Here is a 16,789-nt window from a genome sequence, read left to right on the forward strand (position 1 = left end):
CCCATCCACACAGACACATTTCAACTGAAACCCACAAGCTGTCAGAAATCCAAAAACAGGTGTGTCATCATGGTGTGTCTTTAAAAATCCATACAGCATTTCAACAGAGGACAGGTACACACACACACATTTGAACAGAGGACAGGTACACACGCTGTACTGTACTGACACACACACACACACAGACACAGATTTGAACAGAGGACAGGTTCCATACAGCATTTGAACAGAGGACAGGTACACACACACACACACACACACACACACACACACACACACACACACACACACACACACACACACACACACACACACACACACACACACACACACATTTGAACAGAGGACAGGCACACATACACACACACGCACACATTTGAACATAGGACAGGCACACACACACACACACACACACACACACACACACACACACACACACGCGCGCGCGCGCTTGCACACACACACATTTAAACAGAGGACAGGTACCATACAGTCACATCGCTCCGTTTCCACTCTTCTGGCACTCTCAGTTACACAACACTGAAACACAGAGAGAGAGAGAGAGAAACAGAGAGAGAGAGGGGGGAGAGAGATAAAGAGAGGAGAAAGGGATGAGGGAAGGAAAGAGGAGGGAATGAGAGAAAGCTAGCAAAGACAGAAAGGATGAGAATGAGAGAAAGAGAAGGAAAGAGAGGGGAGGTCAGAAAGAGAGAAGAGGGGCCAGTATCATGTTATCAGTGTCCTGCAGGGCCAGTGAGTTGTGGAATGTCAAGGCTTTTTTATTATTCACAAAGAGTTACATTTTCCCTCACATTTCCTCCTCCTCCTCTCTTCTCTCCTTCCTCTTCTCCTCTTCATCCTCCTCTCTTATCCCCCTCTTCCTCCCACTGTCGTTCCACACACTCCGTGTTGGTTCCCCTCTGCAGGAGATCCAGAGCCTGCTGACTAACTGGAAAGGGCCGGACCTGGTGGGTTACGGAGAGTTGGTTCTAGAGGGAACATTCCGCATCCAGCGGGCCAAGAACGAGAGAACGCTTTTCCTGTTTGACAAGCTGCTGCTCATCACCAAGAAGAGAGAGGAGACATACACGTACAAGGCCCACATTTTGGTGAGACACACACACACACATATACACATACACACACACACATACACACACTCTCACACAAAAACACACGGCATACAGCAGACATACTTTTGTAAGACACTAACACACATACACAAATACACACACACACACACACACACACACACACACACACAAATACAAGGCACACACACTGATGGTTATCACTGACAAAGACATACATACATTTTGGTTAAGACACACACATTAAGGTGTGTGGACAGACTGGTGCTTTGTTTGAGGTGGGAAAGAAAATAGTACTCTTCTCTAACCCCCCCATCTCTACCCCTCCCCCCCCCAGTGCTGTAATCTGATGCTGGTCGAGGTCATTCCTAAAGAACCCCTAAGCTTCAGCGTCTTCCACTACAAGAACCCCAAACTGCAGCACACTGTCCAGGTAACTAATACACACACACACACACACACATATTCTCTTTCTTTCTGTAATTCACCCTATCACTCACTTATTCACTCAAACACACACTCGCTCTCTCTTTCTCTCAGTTTTACACACACAGACACACACACACACACACAACTTCTCACTGACACACTCTCTCACATGTTCTCTTTGTGTTCTTTCTCTCTTAATCATTTTCTTTCATTTTTGTTAGAAAAATATCTTCATGGTGTTGGATATGGAGTCAGATTAGTCTGTCTTAATGTGGTCTCTCTCTCTCGCTCTCTCTCTCTCTCTCTCTCTCTCTCTCTCTCTCTCTCTCACACACACACAGAGACACACACAGACACACCCTCGGTGTAACCCTAGATGGCCTGACTGTCCAACACACACACACACACACACACACACACACACACACACACACACACACAGGGTGGAATGCCCGCCTTGAGGCCATGTCTGTGATGGATGGCCGATCGCCTTGAACTCTCCCCTAGCCCCACCCAGCTACCTGCACTGATGTGTCCAGACATGTCCTGTAGGTGTGTGTGGGGGTGTGACAGTGTGTGTGTGTGTGGGGGGGGGGGGGAGTGTGTGATATGGTGTGTGTGTATGTGTGTTTGAGTGTGTGTTTGTGTGAGAGAGAGTGAGAGAGGAAGAGAGAAAGAGTGTGTGTGTGCGTGTGTGCGTGCGAGTGTGTATGCGTGTGTGTGTGTGTGTGTGTGTGTGTGTGTGTGTGTGTGTGTGTATGTGCAGAAGGTGGTGTCTCTAGCCTGAGGCCGGTAGTTGTACATGTTCCCCTCATGCTGACAGGCTGTAGCTGACACAGATAACATGACCTGATGGACACATACACATACATCACTCTGCCTCACAGACAGCCGCCCCCTCAACTGTCTGTCTGTTCAAAATATAACACACACGCACACACACACAGACACACACACTTATGCACACTCGTACACACACACACACACACACACACACACACACACACACACACACACACACACACACACACAAACAAACAAACAAACAAACACACGCACACACATATATGCATACGCACCAGTGGGTCAGGGTTTAGAGGATCAGCATCAGCTAGTTCTCATTGCCACAATCTTTAACACTGCCGTCAGATGTAAGCACGTCCACCCACATCTGCACAAACAAGCCAATTAGGTGGAGATTACAGGTGCGGACAAAGATATGTTGTCTGCGTGGATTGGTGGATGAACTGGCAATTTTCTGCTAGGAAGATCAGCCAGTCCACATGGACGACATCATTTGTAGCCATCTATAATGGGCCACCTGATTGGTTTGTTTGGGAGAGTGTGGCTGGAACGCCATTTTTAAAGATTGCAGCATTCCACTGAGTAGATTGCAGTAGCCCACTGGGTAGATTTTGGGCTGAATTAGCTAGCTTATTACCGCTAGTTTATTACACACACACAAGATTGCAGCAGCCCACTGGGTAGATTTTGGGCTGAATTAGCTAGCTTATTACCGCTAGCTTATTACACACACACAAGATTGCAGCAGCCCACTGGGTAGATTTTGGGCTGAATCAGCTAGCTTATCGGCTCTTGATGCACGCACGCACACACACACATGCGTGCGTGCACAAGCACACAAATATGCACACACTGACAATCACGCAGACAAACTCGCAAACACAAAAACATCACACACACACACACACACACACACACACACACACACACACACACACACACACACACACACACACACACAAACACACACACACGTGCAAACAAAGAGTCCATCGTTCATACATGCACACACACTGACAATCACACAGACGAACTCAGAAATATAAAAACAGTGATGTCCCAAACTTACACCCACTGAGACACTTATATATATACAGAGACAGAGAGAGCAAGTGAGAGAGAGAGATGACACACACTGTCACACACACACACACACACACACACACTGAGACTCTACACTTATACATATACAGAGAGAGCAAGTGAGAGAGATGCTTAGACACACACGGTCACACTCACACACACACATACACACACACTGAGACACTACACTAATACACACAAAGAGAGCAAGTGAGAGAGAGATGCTTAGACACACACACTGTCTAAGTGGTCATGTGTTGACGTGCTTTTTGCTGTTTGGCCCTTAGGCCAAGTCCCAGCAGGACAAGCGTTTATGGATCCTGCACCTGAAGAGACTCATCCTGGAGAACCACCCGGCCAAGATCCCGGCCAAGGTTAGAACACGCCTAGGACACACACACACTTACTCACTCAGACAGACACGTTTATACACATACATGCACACACACACACACACTCTCAGACAAACACGCAACGCATATACACATACACATACATGCACACACACGCATACATGCACGCGCACACACGTGTGTGTGCACACGCATACACACACACACACACACATAATCCGCCGGCTTCTTTCTTCCTCTGTTATACACAACCCCAAACATCATAAAACACATCGTTATCTGATCGAGATTTACAACTTTCTCCTGGTTGGGGTTCACTGGCTTGCGTCGCCCAGGGCTGTCGGGAAAACAAAGGGTCTTTCAAATCCTGCACTTAATAATGAAAACATATACTATATAATCAGGAGACGCCTTGTCCTACTGAGCCAAACGTATATTACACAATATACCTACATAACAATTTACAGAACAGAGAGTTCCCACGGTCAGTGGAATTTTGGGGAAGTCATGGCATTTTAAAATTACTGGCCAATTTTAAGGCCAGGAAAACCTGAAATTCAGTAAATTCACTGAAATTTTGGAACAGTAGTTTGTAGTATGCAATTGTGTGTATGCATAGGCTGTGAAAGGTCATTGAAACATCATGGAAGGTTTTGACATGTCTGGGTAAATGGGTTGGGACCCTGTAAATATATATTACATCAAAATGTGTGTATTATAGGCCTACATTTGGGAAGAAACACAGGTGATTTTTATCTAAATCTGGGAAGGGGTGGTGTATGGTGTAAGAGCAAAAGTAACTGATGCTAAGTTTACCTGTACTGATGCACGCATGTTATTAGAAGAGAGCCAGCCATGCTCCCATACACTGTCAACACCATTTAGTATCATACTCATTGTTTCCAGACACTTGTCATGAATAGCCCAAATCGTATCTGCCCACCTTAAAAGCTAAAAGAGGCCGTATTCCCGTCTAGACAGCATCGTTTTAAACATACAGAATTTATTTTATTTATTTTGTATGAGTTGCACGTATAATTCACTGAGTCTTTTTCTGCACCTCTCTGTTTTATCATGGTTTAAGCTCACTCTACAGTACCTCTCTGTGGCTTTGCTGGCAGTCTCCCTCTATTGGTGGGATGGGTTTAGTGCAGACTCATTCCAGGCAAGGCATAAGTGCATTTCTGAGTGAATAGGTGCATATGTATACACTTGCCAGTAAACATCTTGTGATGGATTTAAATACATAGTGATGTTATATACTTCCTTGTTATACTTTCCTTCCAGGCCAAACAAGCCATTCTAGAGATGGATGCAGCTCGTAAGTCCACTTACTTTTAAAGACAGCGTCACTAATGGAGTTATCAGTATATTTATCCATAGCTATATAGTTATGGTAATAGTAGTGGTAGGATAAAGATATACCTATTTATTAGTTACATTTATATCTTACATTTTTGTTACATTATTGTGATAATTATTTAAGTCTATAATAATGTGTAAGTAATATGAGTACAGGTAGAGATAGTGTGGGTATAAAGATTTATATGTATGAAAATGTACCTTTTATGTATGTATTTTATGTATTTTTGGAGAATATTCTTGTAGTCCATTTTAAACTAATGTTCTGGTGTGTGCTGTGTGTTTGTGTAGATCACCCAGGCTTCCACTATAGTCCTGACGGAGAGAACAAAAGCTCCGCCCATCCCAAAGAAGGCCCCTCCCCCCGGCGTGTCCGTAGGAAATCAGAACCTCTGTCCAAACTACTGAAGAACTCTAAACAAGCTGGTATGTGTGTGGGTGTGTTTTGATATGTGGTTATGGGGACCCTGTGTTGACATCAGGGTTTGTATGTTGGCTTTATTGTGGAAATCAATGCAGTAATTAAGTTGATTTGGCCAGCCTAGCAGTCCACAACCTTACTTACATATGGTGATGGAAATGAGGTTGAAATGATTAATGTTTTCTCCCCATTGCTCTTGTCTCTGTGATGTTTTACAGTGGCCAGTCCAGATATACAAAAGGTATGTAGAACACACACACACACACACACACACACACACACACACACACACACACATTTGTGCATATTAAGCTTAATCATCTTGGCTGGTGGTCACTTTATTATGAGTCATAATGGCTTTGTTTCCCTCCTGTGTTTCCACCAATCAGCGCTCCAGTTTAGGGGCTACTCTGCTCACTCCCGTGATGCATCTGGGCTCCATTGGTCGGTCTCGTAGCCTGGTCAGCCAATCACATGAGTCTTTGGACCCATGTGACCATGGTGACCTGAGTGACCGGGAGGACGCAGAGGGACCTCACCAGCAGGATGCTGATGATGAGGATGAAAGCGGAATGGTGAGCCTCAACATGACCTTTGACCTTGAGAGCCTACAAGTCTGTCAGTGCAAAATAGTTTTTCCTGTAGTGTAGTCCTTGTGGTCACAAAAACAAAACAAAAACATTGGACTCGGACACTAGCGTACCCTTGCATACTTCAAACAAAAACATTGGACTCAAACACTAGCATACCCTTGCAGACTGACCTAACACTATTTCCCTCTTATCCTGTGTGTGTGTGTGTGTGTGTGTGTGTGTAGGGCCCAGGGAAGAGGCTGAAAGTGCCAGGCAAGAGCAGCCGAAAACGGCTGAATCCTCAAGTGTCTGTGGACTGCATTGACCGTCTCAGAGACCACAACCATTCAGATCTGCAGGTAGCATCTCACACATACTAGCACACACAAACACACGCACACACACGCACACACATGACCCTTACATCATGTCCTAACTGGATGTGACGCGAGCGAAAAATTTGCAATAAAATCCGTTGAATTCCATTGTTTTCAATTGGAGTGTCATGACTGCAAGCAAAGCGAGCAGCGCGATGCAACGCAACGTTTTGAGAGAACTTTTGTCGGACGCCCAGTTTCTATTTTCTTTCTGTCGCTCGCTTTCCTGAATTTCCCCTGGGGATCAATAAAGTATCTATCTATCTATCTATCTATCTATCTATCTATCTATCTAGCTTTGCTCTGCTATTTTAATTGAGAAATATGAGTCAATAGAAGGGCATATTTAAGGGATTTAGTGTAGACAGATAACATTGACAGTTGCTCGCTCAGATCCTGTTAGGACATAGTGTGATAAATCTTTGTCATTAGTATCTTACATCACTTTTCACCTACAGATTTAATAAAGCATTATTATGAATATTAAGAGTATTATGAAGGTAAAGTAAACAAAAGAAGACAATGTGTCAAACTTTACAAGGATATACAAGTAAAATAATATCAAACTTTACAAGGATATACAAGTAAAATAATATCAAACTTTACAAGGATATACAAGTAAAATGGATGAAACTGACAACAGTATTTTCAGTGATTGACATACCTCCCTTGCCCTCCTCAGACGGCTAAAGAGTCTCTCCAGATGGATCCGAGCCATGCCCCCTCCCTGCGAGTGACCAGTCCCTCGGAGTCGCCAGGCGACGCCCACGTGGGGATGCCCAACATCTGGGCTGACCACCGGGTACGCCGCGCCATGTTCCCAACGCGCCAGCAGACCATGCAGGTGGAGGACGACGAGGACATCTACCAGATGTTCATGCCCCCAGAGACGAGCGGCGAGCAGGAGAGTGACCGCGAGTCCAACGAGTCGTCCTCTGGCAGTCGCCCCGGGCGACCCTGCAGCTGGCACGTGGAACAGATGACTATGACGACATCGGCGTCAGCGACGCTGCACTTGGACCTCCCGGCCAGAGGGGGCAGAAACGTCCTGCGGCGGGCCAGCAGTGTGGGCGAGCAGCAGAGTGAGGCGAACACGAAACCCCGCAGCCACACGAGCGGCAAGGAGGACGAACATCACCACAGTAGTCACGGCGAGTCCTCGAGCAACGAAATCTCAGGTTCGTCATCGGCCGAGCAGCTGACCATCGACGACATCGAGAATGTCTACGACAACATAAGCTTCGAGGAGCTGCAGGCCATGGGGCTCGTGCGAAGGGAGTCAGACGCCGGTGATGGTGGTGGCAGTAGCAAGCCTGCCCCCTCAGGGGCGGCACAGGTCAAAGGTGGGTCGAACCCCGCTGCGGTAGAGCCCAGTGGAATGTTACCATCTGAGAATAATCGGTCCTCCACCAAGGAGGGGGCACCTGCGGACTCGAGTGAACTGAAGATAGTCGAGGAAGAGGGGATCTATGATACGATCACTTTCATCGTGCCTCCTCTACCTTCCCGAGGCCCAAAACTAAACGAGGAAGCGGACTCGATGCTCGGACATGACAGCGCGATCCTCAGCTCTGTGACGGACCTCTCGATCGACGAGAGCTTCGGGCTAGGCGTGTCCGCCTCTGAGGAGAGCCTCCTGCGAGTCACAGACGACGATCACTCGCACGTCAGCACATCCTCGTTGTCCGTCCTCGCGGACACAGGCCCGTCTTCGTCCTCCACGGGAACCTCGGAGAAGAGCGGGCGACAGCAGAAGCAGCAGAGGCGTCCCAGCGCGGCGTCCGACCAGATGTCGGAGCAGGTGGACGCCATCTGGAACGATCTGGAGAACTACATCCGCAACAACGAACGCAAAGCCGACAAGCTCCCTGCCGCCTTCCCAGTGTCCGCCCACGACTCGGCCACCAAGTGCCGCTCGGCCACATCCTCGCCCCAGAAGAAGCCGCTTTCTAAAGCCAACCCCAAAGGCGGCAAGGCCGGTTCCACACCCCTGACGCGCTCCATGAGTCCACCCTGCACCTTTAAAATCCCCAGCCTGAAGATCCCCGAACTGAGGAGGGAGTACTCCTTCGAGGTGGACGAGCCGCCCTCTCTGACCCCTGCCCCGTCCCCTTCTCCTGCCCCCCCTACGAAACCTGACCCCTCAGCCCCTCCCAACCCCCCCAAGAACAGCACTAGAGCACCCCCCCTAAAGTCTTGCACCTCTCAGCCACTTCCCAAATGTTCCGAGCCCATCCAGCCCCTCCCTCCTAAGCAGAAACAAACTCAGCCCCCTGGCCAGACCCAACCACTCCCTCCCAAGCCGATCCAGAGTCAGGCGCTTCCACCCAAACCTCCCCTGATTCAAACTCCAACCCAAACTCATCAGGCTCCTCCAGCAGCAACAACCAAAACTCACCAAGTAACCCCGACAACAACAACAACAACAACAGCCCAATCGAGTCATGTTACACCAACAACAATAGGCCAAACTCACCAAATTGCCCCAGCAACAACAACAACAAAAACAACAGCCAATGTAGTGCATCCTATCCCACCAAAACCTACTCACGCTCAAGCTCAAACTCGCCCAACAACCCCACCAACCCAGCCTCACCTGCCCCCAGCAACACCCTCTCCAACCCAGCCTCACCTTCCCCCAACAACACCCTCCCCAACACAGCCTCACCTGCCCCCAACAACCCCACCAACCCAGCCTCACCTGCCCCCAACAACCCCACCAACCCAGCCTCACCTGCCCCCAGCACCCATCCCCTCCATCAACATCACCGCGGTCATCCCTGAGCCCCCTCCAGTCGGCACCGTCAAGAGCATCCGCAACAAGCTCGCCCGTCTGAGCAGTGGAAGCTTCCGGATGGACGACGAGGACGAGCTGGGTGACCTGTGCACCCCGATGGCGGCAGCAGGGACAGGGATTGGGGGAGCGCCGACACGGGACACCATGCAGCGGGACCTCCATAGCCTCTTCCCGGGGCTGGAGGGGACGCTGTTCCCCCCAGACCTGCTGCTTGGGGAGGCAAGCGACCAGCTCCTGGGGGACCTGGGGGACAAGGGCAAGAACCGGGTGTTCCTGATGGCGCGGCAGTACAGCCAGAAGATCAAGAAGGCCAACCAGCTGCTGAAAATGAAGAGCATGGACGTGGAGCCCAGCTGCATGCGCTCTAGCGCCGGCCCCAGCACCTCGCGCTCCAAGCCCAAGGACCTGGCGGCCATCTTGGAGGAGAAGAAACAGGGCGGAGCTGCTATAGGTGAGGTGCTAGAAACAGGAAGTAGATAGGAAGGACAGGAAGTAGACAGGTCTACATTCTTTGCCATAAAACAGGGAATCTGGTGTTCTGATGGTAACTGTTGTAATATAAACTAGGGCTTTCAAAATAACTGATTAATTTTGATTAATTAATTTGAAAAAAAAAAAAACGGATAAAAAAAAAAAATAACGCAGATTAATCGATTTTGTATGACCTTTGACCCCGAGCCGTTCTAGTCAGTAACCATTAGACTGTAAAATGAAGGAGAGAAGAAAATGTGCTGCCTAGATCATTGATTGAAACATTTACTTTTAAAAAACGGCCTGATGGTGTTGATAAAAATAAAGTGTTGATTAAAATAAAGTCCTCTGCAATGTCTGCAGCAAGGAATTTGCATATCACCGGAGTTTGTTAACTCTAAAGTCACACATCAATGCAAAAAAATAGTGTTGACATTGAGGGGAGTGTTAATTTATTTTCATTGTGTCCCCTATGTTTATATCTGTGGCCTGAAATGCCTTGTATGTGAAAAAAAACTTATTCCCGAAGCATTTTTGAATTCATTTCCTCAGAATATTAGGTCATATCATAGATTATTATGGCCATTATTTGAACAGTGAAAATAATAATAAAATAGTTTTTGAACTTTAATGTCACTAATGCTGATTATTTAATGACTCATTTGAATTGAAATATTTAAATACTTTCACAGCAAAAATTCTAAATGCGATTAATTTAGATAAATTAATCACAGAGTATGTAATTAATTCGATAAAATTAATCGATTGACAGCCCTAATATACTGTAAACATACCGTATTTGGTCCTTCCTATAGCTCTTTACATCTCTTACCTCTCTAGTACACTCAAACACTCTCTCCTCTCTCTAGTACACTCAAACACTCTCTCCTCTCTCTAGTACAGTCAAACACCGTCTCCTCTCTCTAATACACACACTGTCTCCTCTCTAGTACACTCAAACACTCTCTCCTCTCTAGTACACTCAAACACTCTCTCCTCTCTAGTACACTCAAACACTGTCTCTTCTCTCTAGTACACTCAAACACTGTCTCCTCTCTCTAATACACACACTGTCTCCTCTCTAGTACGCTCAAACACTCTCTCCTCTCTAGTACACTCAAACACTCTCTCCTCTCTAGTACACTCAAACACTCTCTTCTCTCTAGTACACTCAAACGCTGTCTCTCCTCTCTAGTACACTCAAACACTGTCTCCTCTCTAGTATACTCAAACACCGTCAAACACTGTCTCCTCTCTAGTACACTCAAACACTGTCCCATCACAATTTATTTTTCTCTCCCTGTAACTGTGTCTCTCTCCATCTCCTCTTCTCCCCTTCTGTAACCTTCTGTCTCTCTTAACCTTTATTGATTATATGTTTTATTAATTTATTTAATGTTTTATATCATATTTATTTAAACTCTTATTCTATTATGTTATTCTCAATCATTTTAATCGCAAATTGATTAACTTTTACTTGGATTCGGAAAGCACTAGTATAACTCCTGTTATTTTTAAATACCTAATAGTAAATAGTATTTAAATGTGACTTGAGTTGACGGTTTTCTTTTTCCTATTTCTGTCTGTTGCAGGAGCGCGGATCGCAGAGTACTCTACTCTGTATGACCAGGTCATGTTTAAGGAGGCCCCAGCAGGCTCCGGCTCTCCGAGGGCCATGCCAGGGGGCCGACTGTCGGTGCCCCACGCTCCACGCCTGGCCTCTTCGCCCTCCCTGCCTGAGAGCGCCACCCTCGAGGGCGCCTGGCTGAACTGCACCTACAGCAACGGCGAGCTGGCCGACTTCCTGTCCTGGACGCGCGAGATCCCCGAGCAGCAGCGGTCTGAGCTGCAGCAGCACACGTCCACCCCTCAGAGGATGGCGCAGGCCACGTCGGTCCCGGCGCTCAAGAACCTCCCGCCCTCTCCCTCCAGCCCGCCCAATCAGCGCTGGAGCAGCTGCGTGTCCACGCCCGCCAGGGACGACGAGCCCGAGCACATCTACGCCACGCTGGGGGTGACCACGGCACGCGCCCTGAAGGACCCGCCCTACACGCGCTGCCAGTCCTCGTCCTCATTGGCCGAGCAGCCCGAGAAGGAGAACAGCGGGGGCGTGGCCAACTGCAAGCAGGAGACGGGGTCGAGCGGAGGCCAAGCGACGAATGGACGAGGTCTCGGCCCGCGGCAGCACAGCTTGCCTGAGTGCCCCCCGGCGACCTCTGACCTCACGCTGTGCGACTCGCAGCAGGTGCTGGTGCTGAACCGTGGCGGTCAGCAGCCGCTGGGCACGGTCACCGCCACGCAGAACTACCTGGCCAACTTCCGCGACAACGGCGACGACGACGACGACGACTACGTGGAGATCCGCTCGGAGGACGAGGGCGAGGCGGAGCGCGACCGAAGGCGCCCGTCGTTGGCCAAGAGTCTGCCCTGCAGCCCGGTCAAGAGCAGACACGGAACCGCCGCCGAAATGGGCCGAGATCACCTGAACGACTACATGTGGAGCGACGCGGAGGCCCACGAGCAGAGCCTGGCTCAGCAGAACATTGTCCAGTCCCTCCGCGACAAGTTCCAGTGTCTCAGCTCTAGCAGTTTCGCCTGAAGGGTGCGCTCTACAGCCACGATGCCACCCAAAAGCATACTGCTAGGGGCATACTGTACGGGCTACACACACACACACACACACACACACTCTCTCACACACACACACACTCTCTCTCTCTCACACACACACACACACACATACACACACACACACACTCTAAGGAAACACAATGGAGACAGAGCACCATAAATTACACTAGACACTACTAAAGCCCACAACTACACACTACTAAACAGCCCACAAACTGACTTTAGTTATACATCTGGTGGAAGTACACTGTCACCATATACTATGTTTTACAGAGGAATATACTTATAGCAAGGTGTTTGTACAATCTAGTGTCCATATGCTAGCTAAGACACATGGGAATGCCACACAAGACACAGAATATTTAAACTACAAAAAAACAAACTGCATATTTACACCAAATACACTGAAATAGAACACACAACTGATAACACACCGACACCTTGGCACTCAACCTTTGGTTATTTGGATGAGACATGACATGGTATATCTTTTAGACACACTCAAACCCACATTTTGCTTATGCAGGGCAAGTATTAGGATAAAATATCTGCTAATTATCAGCTTTATGTTTGTGTTTGTGTGTGTAAAATATGTATTTGTTGTGTCTTTTATTTAACTGTTTACTTTCTCACAGTATCTTAATTTGAGAAAACCTCACAAGAAGTCCTCACTCTCTATGCCACACACACTCACACACACAGACACACACACACACACACACAAGGCACAAAAAAAGATGTATATTTAAGGACTGGATCTGCTGTTTCAGTTGCAGATTTCATTTGAAAGAAAACAAAGCAAATCACAGATTGAGACACTTGTACTTGGACTCTTAGACCTGGACTTGTATAGTTTCTAGACATTTGCAAGGGCACCTAAGCCAGTGAATCCTACCTGGTCTAGAAGTCTGTGTAAGTGATACACACATGGTTTAAAGGGACGAGGCTTAAAAAAGCAGTTTTAAGCTGTAGTTTTAATGTACTCAGCAGCCTGTACATAGATGCTATATTAGATCTCATGTTGTTAGCCGAGCTAGACTTGGTACCCTATCAGATGCAATCCTTAAACAAACATGCATTTTGTGACAGGATCGTTTTAGCGCTCCCTTGGGGCTTGCTATATAGCACACTATTTATCAGCTGAAGTTTTAAACGAAGATTTTAGCGCTCCTATTTAAGTGATTGAAGATCCCCCCTCATAGTAGGAATCAACTTGAGTAGGAATATTTGACAAAGGTGACTCTTAATGTACAACAGTAGACTTTGTGCAAACTCTTGCATCCACCTATTGCATAAAGAAAAGTCAGATCAGCTTATTAACAAACAAAAAAACTGAAAAAAGAACTGAAACAAAACACAGAAAACAAACTGCGTCATTTTAGTGTGTCAGATTTATCGGCCTGCGTCTGTTCCTAGTCACACTCATTTTAGGGTAGAGCTGGTCAGTAGTGGGTCAGTTCAGTTTTCCTTGCAAAGATGTAGTCTTCAGACCATCTCCGCAGCCTCAACTTCATGCGTTCATGAAGCGTCTATGTGCAGTTAGGGGGGGTTTACCCTTGTAAAACTTTACAGATGCCCCTGAACTAAATAGTCGCCATCTATTTTAAACTTTGTGATCTAGATAGCAATATTTTTTTTAGGTTGCTCCAAATTGTGCATAGTTTAACTGGAGTTGGCCTAAGCTCTCCAAGGCAGTACTTGTTAAGGCGTTCTACTTTCCTCTGAAGCGTTAGCCTTCCTGAGGGACCAGGAGGATGGATTAGGTTGGATGAAGGTTTACGTCGTCAGATGTTTTCTGATGCGTCGTCTGCTGCGACTTTTCCGTTGTTGTTATTGTTGTTGTTTGCTTCAGTCCCCTCCACTTCCAACAGTCACACCGTTGTAAAAGTTACTGATCACCATCCTCCTGTTCACACAACTTCAACCAAAATGCTCAGCAGTCACTTTCATATCATGTTCTTTAAAACCCACGCACATACACATGCAATGCACCCTCATTCACATGGTGTATCTTGTGGTGGTCTGGCTGGCTTCAGACTCCAGACTTGGCTTGTATTTTGGTGGCACTGTGTTACAACCCTACACACACTAAATGTAAAGGTCAACTTTTGTTTAAAGTAAGTCACACATCGACTGTTTTCATCTCCAAAATCATGTAGCTGTACACTGCAATTTTTTTCTAAGCATGTTCACACAATCTGGTCACTTCTGGTTTGATACACATGACATTATGTCCCACAATTTAGTTTTAATAAATTGAAAATGTATTTATTTACGTGAAAAAAAGCCCGGTGCCCTGGAATAGAATCAATAACCCAAGTTTGTAAATTAAAAATAAATAATACCGACAAATATTTATTTAATAGTTTTCCTCTTCAATATTGTGTCAAATTTGGTTCATGTGTTGACTGTGAATTTTACCTTTTGTTCTTTAAGCACTGTTAAAGATTTTCTTTTTTTACCATTATGAAATAATACATTTTTGAATAATAGCAATGTCATGGCCTAATGTTAATATTAATGTAAATATGCCAAACACATTGGAATATGATATGAAGTATGTTTATTTCTCATGGTTGTTTTCATATGTACATGTTGTTTTAAGTTTCACAGGTGGGGACTGTTAATCCTTGGTTTAAATCACCTCTTTTTGCACTTTTTTCATTTTTATCATTTTATCATTTATCGTTTTAACATTTTGTAAAGATGTACATTTTAGGATTGTTGGTATCATGCTCTAGGTTTGCTCCGCAAAGATTTAAAGTTTAAATGAAACTTACTGTACTGTACTTTTTTAACTGCCTAGTTGTCATCGCTCAAGAAAGAAATGTATTTGAGGCAATAAATAAAAGCTGACTTAAAATAACATCATTGTTTTGTGTGTGATGAAGGAGGTGTAACAAAATGCATGGACCTCATTAATTTGCTGTTTTATTTAGGCCTAGCTTAGCCTGGTTAAAACCAAACTCATTCACTGTAGGTGGGCGTGGTTCATTTAGGCCTCACCCTGACAAAATTAGCCATGCCCCAACACCGTTTAGTTTTTACTGGGATTAGATAGATGGATAGATAGATAGATACTTTGATCCCCAAGGGGAAATTCAAGGTCCTAGTACATTAAGACATCACACACAACATACACTACAACATAAACAGGTGGATTTAGTATCTTTTACTGTCCTTATTAGTCATGTGGATTTGTTATTTTATCATCCTGTTTATGTTGTAGTGTATGTTGTGTGTGATGTCTTAAGCTACTGGGACCAGGGTTTCCGTTGTCCGGTAATTACCGGACATTGGCCGGAAAAAAAATTAAATGTCCGACAAAATTAAATCTCTCCGGTCAAATTGTCCGATTGAAATTGGCTAATAATCCCGTCCCCTAACGCAATCTGAATTTGAGAATAGGCCTAAGCCTTATTGCGTAAACCTATATTATACGTCCTCTGGCTGTGTTTTTAAATAAACAGGCTCTACCGTTTGAAAAGTAAGCTATTAAACAACACGCATAGCATATGCTGCATTTCAAATAGGAAGCGCACGCTTAAAACGTCCAACAACGAACAAGGCGGTTCAAACATGGCCAGTCCCAGGCAGACTAGCCTTAAACGTTTTTTCAGAGGCCAGACGCGATGGATGATGATAAATTGGTAACGTCTGAAGCCTCAGATGTCCGGTCAACTCCACCACCACCAGATAAAAAGCAGAAGTGTCGGGCGTATCTGTCGGAATCAGTGACATTGGAAGTGGAGTTGCGGGGGGTGCGGCCGCTCCAAGACACTGTCGTTCTCCGTGTAGGCTACACTCGACATAAAGTGTTCTTTACCCAAAGCATACAGTAGGCCTATGCGTTCTCGGTCTATGATCATCTGCAGGGTTAGGGCCTCCTCGACGAGGCGATTACTGGTCCGCGGATAATTTCTGGCACAATTAAACGGTATCATTGAACCGCGGCCGAAAGAAAAAGAACCTAAACATTTCCCAGAATAGGAAACATTTCTTAATGTATTGTTATCAAATAAAGAGGCATAGCATTAGGTGGTGTGGTGTGAGCGCTCATTCTTGTGTGTGCGCATCTGTGCAAGTTAAACAGTCACCACTGGAGATAACGTGGGTAGCAGCAACAAACAGCCTAGCCTTTTTAAAACAACGAACGAATTTGACTCTTCTATACAGCCTGATTATACCATTCTTTAAGCTACATAGCCTGTATCCAGTTTTCCCTCAATTTTACTAATTAAGAAGGGATAATAGGATATTTGACCGGCATATCATCAAAACGAAACCTCTGCCGGTCACTTTGACCGGCACCATTTTTTTCTAGCGGAAACTCTGACTGGGACCTATGAGTTTCCCCTTGGGGATCAATATAAAATAATCCACATGAATGTACTCAGG

General features: G+C 46.1%; 1 protein-coding gene across 1 annotated transcript in view; it reads left to right on the plus strand.

The window, feature by feature from the left end:
* LOC143109445 (pleckstrin homology domain-containing family G member 1) overlaps positions 1–15,240 on the plus strand; it is a 45,896-nt gene extending 30,656 nt beyond the window's left edge. The window contains exons 8-17 of the mRNA XM_076272181.1: positions 927–1,109; positions 1,429–1,524; positions 3,695–3,781; positions 5,048–5,081; positions 5,414–5,548; positions 5,762–5,784; positions 5,933–6,118; positions 6,361–6,474; positions 7,175–9,740; positions 11,353–15,240. Coding sequence (XP_076128296.1) covers positions 927–1,109; positions 1,429–1,524; positions 3,695–3,781; positions 5,048–5,081; positions 5,414–5,548; positions 5,762–5,784; positions 5,933–6,118; positions 6,361–6,474; positions 7,175–9,740; positions 11,353–12,359 — 4,431 coding nt within the window. The 3' untranslated portion in view covers positions 12,360–15,240. The remainder of the gene's footprint in view (positions 1–926; positions 1,110–1,428; positions 1,525–3,694; positions 3,782–5,047; positions 5,082–5,413; positions 5,549–5,761; positions 5,785–5,932; positions 6,119–6,360; positions 6,475–7,174; positions 9,741–11,352) is intronic.
* The last annotated feature ends 1,549 nt before the right edge of the window (positions 15,241–16,789 follow it).

This window comes from Alosa pseudoharengus, unplaced genomic scaffold (genome assembly GCF_046254945.1).
Source record: "Alosa pseudoharengus isolate Yale_2024_CS ecotype anadromous, Long Island Sound unplaced genomic scaffold, YU_APseudo_1.1 YU_APseudo_1.1_scf_7, whole genome shotgun sequence".
NCBI lineage: Eukaryota > Metazoa > Chordata > Actinopteri > Clupeiformes > Clupeidae > Alosa > Alosa pseudoharengus.